This window comes from Numenius arquata, chromosome 7, assembly GCF_964106895.1.
Source record: "Numenius arquata chromosome 7, bNumArq3.hap1.1, whole genome shotgun sequence".
Taxonomy (NCBI): domain Eukaryota; kingdom Metazoa; phylum Chordata; class Aves; order Charadriiformes; family Scolopacidae; genus Numenius; species Numenius arquata.
This window is the reverse complement of record NC_133582.1, coordinates 38555041-38561954: the sequence shown is the minus strand read 5'-3', so window position 1 is coordinate 38561954 and position 6914 is coordinate 38555041. Positions and strand designations below refer to the sequence as shown.

Sequence of the window (6914 nt, the reverse complement as noted above, 5' to 3'; positions counted from 1 at the left end):
GTGTGTGTGTGCATGCGCGCATTACTTTCTTTCACTACTATGACAGCACATGCTCCTCCAAAGCTATTCACAGCATTAGAAATACAACTCCTCCCTCCAGTGCCCCGTGTGTGTGTGCGTGGCTGGAGCTTTCTGCTTCGGCTCACTCCCCTCTGATAGCGGGGCTGACGGTCACGACTCTGCTCCCTACCTCCAGGCTTCAGGCGGAGGGGAGGAGGACTGGGGAAAACACGGGAGCAGGCACACAACTGACCTACAGAGCCATCGATAACATATCGCATCGGGGAGGGAGGAGGGAGGGAGAGGAGGAAGAGGGGGAGGAGGAGGAGAAGAAAAAAAAAGAAAATCCAGAGAATTCTAGCCTTGCAAATGTAGTGAAACCGAGTGGTCGGAGTTCATTCACTCCAGAAGAGCAGAGAAGAAAGAGGACGTTAAATGAAAAAAAGCGAGGAAGGTCTGTAGCTTTTTTCCTGATAGTAGCAGTGGTTTAGACGCAAAATGATTCCTCCAAGCAGCACGACTGAAGTCAGCGTGGATAGTGTGGAGAAAGAGAATGAAGTGGAGAGCACAGAGCAGCCCCCCTCTCCAGCATCAACTACCAGCCAGGAATCAAAGGTACACAGAGAATGAGATTTTTATATTTTTTTTTTTACTCTTGTTGTCCTCTGTCCTTGTTTTGAAGAGAGATGTGTTGTTTTGATTTTCATTTGGAGCCCTGTGCCAGGATCAGAGGTAGAGTGCTATGAGCCACCTCTGATTGCGGTGCCTGCTCTGACACTCCTACTTCTGAATTCTCCCTGTCACCTGGGGAGCTCAGGAGTCTGAGCTGGGAAAATACCTGCCTTTTGAGATGGTTGGGTTTGGGGATTTTTGCTTGCGTTTTCTCCTCCTTATTACAGTAAGGACCTGGGGGAGTGGTGGGGCTCAGGGAGGGGACTGGGACCAGTAGATGTTGTTAGCCATTTTCACACCAAGCATCAGATCACTTAAAGGATTTTGTTTGTGGTTGGAAAGATTGATTTTTCTCACAGGTTCAGAGAAGAGAATTTTCCCTGGGGGCTTGGGATGTTTCACCTGCCTCACCTTCTTTGGCAGACCCAGCAGTGAACTTTCACTGTTTAACAAGCCAGCAGTTGAAAAAGGATGTAAGTGACAGTTTGGGCACATTAATCTTTATGTACACCCCCCAGAATAGGATTTTTTTCTCACAGCCTTTTATTTATTTATTAATTTTTAAATGTGGTTCAATTTACGTTACTGAAAACCAACTTCCAGCTCAAACAGCATGGCTCTGAATTTTTAATTGGCTTGAGTATGAAAAGTTTTTCTGCCTGGCAGTATGTTACTTTGAAGATAGAGAGGTAAAGGGAGAAAAGTAGTAACCTTACATAATGAATGTTCTTTGGAGTTTACCTGGATAATGTGCTTTTACCGATCATCTCTGGAGACATTAAAAACTCGCCTGGACATGTTCCTGTGCAACCTGCTCTGGGTGGACCTGCTTTGGCAGGGGGGTTGGACTAGATGATCTCCAGAGGTCCCTTCCAAGCCCATAGCATTCTGTGATTCTTTATTACTAACTTGTGATTGATATTATGATAGTACCTGACAGATCTTCCTGTGAACTTCATAGTGATGCTGTGTACTGTGTAAACATGGAAAAATAGGGAAGTCCTTGTCCCTGGGAGCTTACAGCTGGGTCGAGCCTTAGGAGGTACCATATGAGCAGAACGGCTGCTTGACAGGGAGGGTTTGTGCTGGCCCGAGTCTAAAGGCAGCGGCTGGCTGGCTCTGCTGTAGGAAGACTGCTACGTTATTCCACAGTTACAGCTCGGTTTCTGGAGAGTGAGTCGAAATTATCTGTCTGTGTGGGTAGAGTTCTGACGCGGGCTTTGGGATTTTTTTTTTTATTAGATGCTATACTCCAAGGAGGAGAACTAAGGTATTCCCTATGTAAAACAGCCTCTTTAAAAGAAAAGAGCTCTCCCAGCAGCAATAGCACACGCTATTCACTCTACACATTCAGCACTACTGGGACACTGCTGCAGTTTTCCTGGTTGATGGAAAATGAAAAGTAAACGGGTTATTGGTTTAACCCCAGGCTCTAAAAGGATTCGGTTGATCAGTACCTAAATCCCTCCCTGAGACCACTTCTCTGGAATTGCTAAATTGTTATTTGGCCAGTGGGAAACTCAGCCCCCCAGTGAGGTCCCAAAAGGCACTTGATCCTTCACGACACTGCCAGTGCCATCTCCTCATGGATGCTGGGCTGTGCACAGGGCCTGGCGGGCTGTGCGCTACCTGTGCTCCCAGCTATGGTCCTCACTTGGTCCTGGGCACGTGGTCATGGAGCTCGAGGTGCCACTCACACGGTGAGGCACTTCATTACAATGGTGCTTGAGGGACTTCCCCACTGGGTCACCGAGCGCCGTGCCCAAGGCAACCTGACCAGCATGAATCCTAAACTGAGAGCAAGTGAAGTGCTGCATGTAGGGTTCCTTCTTGCTGTTAGTGTGTCTGTGCACTTGAAAGGATGACAACAGGAATTAGGCATGTGTGCCCAGAGAACAAATAGACTACAAACTGTTTTATAATCCAGTGTTATTATCATCAATTTTTCCAGTCTTGTGAGCATTTGAAGTGATACACTGGAATAGGCAAAAGCCATGACTGTGCAGTTGATGCCATTACTTGCAAACAGATATTTTTAGTAAACATATAATCTGCGTATTTACATTTTAGAACTGCAAATATGATCAGAAAGCATGATGTATTCTCATTTCAGTAGATGGAATCAAAAGAACCTTGTGATCACTGGGGTAATGAGATAAGTTTTATTTTTTTTCGTCCTACTAAATAACAGGATGGAAAAATTCTCAATGATTTCATGAAAATATGGTTTGTGGTGATTTTTTTTTTTTTCCTAAGAGAACTGATGTGCTTCAAAAGCTAAAGACTGCAACAAAGGCATGACAGTACGTGCCAAGGGTATGTGTCCAAGCTTTTATCCATCTGTGTCCCTTGCTGAGGGACCTGTCCTGTCATTCACAGAGGGCTGAGCTTTCTTCAGGTACTTTCTGTTGCATGGGTTAACAAGTTCACGTCTGCTGCAGTTACTGCAGAACAGTTTGTGCAGTATCTGATTACCCCACAATTACTTGTTTCTGTGGCAAAACACTATTATGACTCCAAATATAGGAACAGAAACAACATCGATAATAGCAACCTTCAAAGTGCATTTGAAAACCTTTCAGCAGAAAAACAAATTTGAGAAACTAATGTAGAACTAACGTGGCAAGCTTGCTTCCAGTCCGGTGTAATCGTAGACAACTCTGGCATATAGTCCCTTGTAATACCAAAGTCCAGAAAAAGAGTTTTCTCTAGCACACTCCAGAAGATGTGGGCTCAAAAGATGACACAGAGGAGATATTGCAATTCCTGACTGGCCTGAGCTTGAGAGACAGAACTTCAGGCTGCTACCAAATAGCTGAAATTTGGAAGAATGACTCTCATGTGTTAGTCACAAGCCCCTGTCACAGGAAAGCAGCTCACTCTTTAATAAATGCTGAAGCCTCCACCACCTTTTCCTGTGGATTAGGAGCATATTTAGAGGGGAGCACACCCGGATGCTGAAGCTTAAAGACTAGACTGTTACGCATGTCCTCCTCATCCTGAACACCTTAATACCTGGACTTTAGCACAACTGGCCAGAATGAGGAAATTCAAATACACTTTGAACACAGCACATTTCCTGGGCCCTAAGAGCAAATCCAAATCCATTTACATGTTCATTACAAGCACGTGTTTGCCCTATAGCATAGTGTATATATATTGCTCTATATAGCAACTGTGTCTTTTGGGTTATCTGTCCTCAAGTACTTTAAACATAGCACCTTCAGTGTACTGTCTCATTAATATAGCTTCGAATAGGTGTTCAAAGCGTAGCAAACACACTATAAATGGGCCATCCTGTAGCCCTATATATACCACTACTGTGCTAAAACCCCTAGAGCTTGAACAGTTAGGAGTGTCGCAAAACTAATAATTAATTTATTAAATTAATTTATTGGCTCTTGAAAATGTTTCCTTCACACCTAAGTATGACTTGAGTGGGTACTTAAAGTTTACTAGGAGAATAACTTCGGGAAGGTACCATACAAATACACGTAGCTGACAATTCTATTACCTTCATCTGTTTATAGTTATGGCTCCCACCTGTTTGGATCCTTCGTATCTGGCTTCCAAGAAGGCAAATGACCAGTTTGCTAAGGACTTTTGTAGATTTACAACTCGGAGAGGGAGGAAGTCATTAGCTAATGAATCCTAAGGGAAAATTTCTTCCTTGTGGTAGCAATCAAAGACACGCTGCACACTTGTACCATCACTAACTTAGCAATATAAGCAGAAATCTAGTAGCAGCAATTAGAGATCATATTTCTCATGTCTGTCATGTAAAGGTACCTTGGAATTTAGTAAAATTTGAAGGAATATGTGTCTAAAGAAAAAAAGTCCGACACTTGGCAATATTTCTTTATGTTTTGGCATAGTTGGCACATAACTCTGTTGGCTTTATCCTTCTTATATTTAACTTGCATTTCTATAGGAAGAGGAAAGAGCCCATCTGCTAATTTCTTTAGGTGTGAGTCAAGCCATCGCTGTATTGTCAATATAGGCTGGAGGTATTCATAAATAATAGAGTACATCTTAGAAAATTCCCTTACTGTTCTTAAGTTTGGGGAGAAGGTTTAGCGTCTATAATGTTTGAGCTAGTATCAGCAGGGTTGGTCAGCACTGCTGATCTTCAAGCTATTAGTGTTCAAGTATGTTAAACATCTGGCAGGCTCTCTCATACACCCCAGAAGGGGTATCAAGCCCTGTTGCTGCCATTGCAGGCAATCTGTTTTGTAAAAGTTACATATTTGTAGATATCAGTGGATAGCTGTGAAGGCCAATTTTTTCACAGCTTTGCCCATTTCCATCTACTTTATTTTTAAAGTCCGGCTGTAATTGTTACGTACTGCAGTCATGCATCTTTGGTGTGATAGCTTCAAAATTTTCCGCTGAATCACAAGATCACAGGCCTAACAAATTGCTTACACTCAGGTCCGTTAGGTAAGATGAGTAGCAGAAAAATGAAAAAGAATAAAAAAATAAAAAGAAACTAGACGTCCAAATAAATATAGCATCTGGACTATGTATTTCACAAAATAAATGAGTCTGTCTTAGTCTGACACTTCCATACACTGACTATCCAGTGGCCAGCATTCAGGGAAACACAGACTATTGTCTTCAAATTCAAGGATGGCAATTCAGGAGATGTAGCACAATTGTTCAAACGCTGGCTTAACCTCATATGTAGTACATAAAATGGAAGCTGCTGAAAAGTAGCAAGCCAAAAAATGGATTACGCAATGAAGTTCAAGATGTAGACTTCATTTATGTATATTCCCACAGCAGTCAAGAAGGTTGAACGTACTTTCCCCTGTCCTGCTGGTCCAATAGACCAATAATGTATACGTGAGGTTTCAAAACCAGGTGTTAATATTAGATACTGAACTAACGTAAACAGCTTGAAACTTTTTGGATTTTAATAGGATTGCATGGGATTTAAATCATCTAGGATTTGTGCTATGCTGTTAAGCAGAGATCTTCCCCACTTAAAGAGTTAATAGTTTATGAGGCTCCATAAATGGTTACTCATCAATTAATATTTTAAAAGGGCAGGGAGTGTGGTGTACAGTTAGTGTTTCACCCTCCACACCAGTGATAAATATCCAGAATGTAAACTACTGCTGTAGTCTTCAAAGGAATACCAAACAGCTTTAAAAAATCCTGTAAAAGGGGAATAAAAAAAACGTTTCTCCCTCTTAATCTTACCTCCATGCCTCTGCATAAAATGGTGAGTACATACTGTGAAGGTAAGACTGAGGGAAAGAAATGAGCTTAAGTATTTTTATGTATTTTGATGAAGCTTAGAACAAATTATGTACAGGAGGATTTCATTAAGAGCAAGAAAGTAATAGTCTATCCTATCAACAATTCCTTGAGCAGTCTTGTTCTCGTATTTACATTTATTTTGACTTTTCTCTCTTTCTTACTCTTTTTCTGATCAAAACACTCTGGTATTGCTTTCGCTTTGATATATATGTCAGATCAGTTCCTAGGCACATTGAGATATCTAAGGCAACATAGAAATGTGATCAGTTCATTCTCTTCTATCCACACTTTCTACCTTGCCAAAATGAAGAAAATGTCTATTACCTTTCAACAAATGAAGATGACTTGACTGGAATCTGGTGTGGTAAAAAAAAAGGATCTAAAAAAAGTGTAAATTTTCACTGAAACAAAACTAGTTGTTTTCAAAGCTGGAAGACAGACCGAGTTCCACCTCTGTCTCTTGTACCGTATTCTTTTTCATAAAGTAATTCTGTTGAATTCAGGTTTTACCACTACTTTTAAAAGGCTCTCCCAGCACCTGGATGGTGTAATGGCTAACGGATGCCCTCTGCCCCTCGCTCCCATCTGATTCCAATCTAACTTTATTTCTGGCCAGCTTGTGTGGCATTGTAATTTTGATAATGTTGCTTTAGCTTAAACATCTCTTTTCCATTCTTGGTGCAGGTTTCCATCACGTAAGAATAGACTTTTATATCTCTTCCCAACCTTTTATTTTCCAGACTAAACAAGCTAGCCTGACATAAGCTCAGCTCTCCATTCTTCATCTCATTCTAGTAGCAGATCTGTGCACCTGTCTCAGTTTTGAATAATCTTTCTTGAAAAAGGGTGCCTGAATTTGTGTATGGTATTCTACACGAGATCTTGTACAGTATCACTAATACTTCGCTAACCTTCCCAGAAACCATGCTTCTGATGTCTGCTAAGGTCATTACTGTATACTGTTTCTGTCTCCTACT

The 6914-nt window shown here is 41.5% G+C and overlaps 1 protein-coding gene across 2 annotated transcripts in view; it reads left to right on the top strand.

Moving 5' to 3' along the window:
• The first annotated feature begins 498 nt into the window (after nucleotides 1-498).
• The window catches only part of STAC (SH3 and cysteine rich domain), a 78814-nt gene continuing 72398 nt past the window's right edge, over nucleotides 499-6914 (top strand). For both annotated transcript variants that reach the window (XM_074150757.1, XM_074150756.1), the window contains exon 1: nucleotides 499-615. In XM_074150757.1, the coding sequence (XP_074006858.1) occupies nucleotides 499-615 (117 nt within the window). The remainder of the gene's footprint in view (nucleotides 616-6914) is intronic.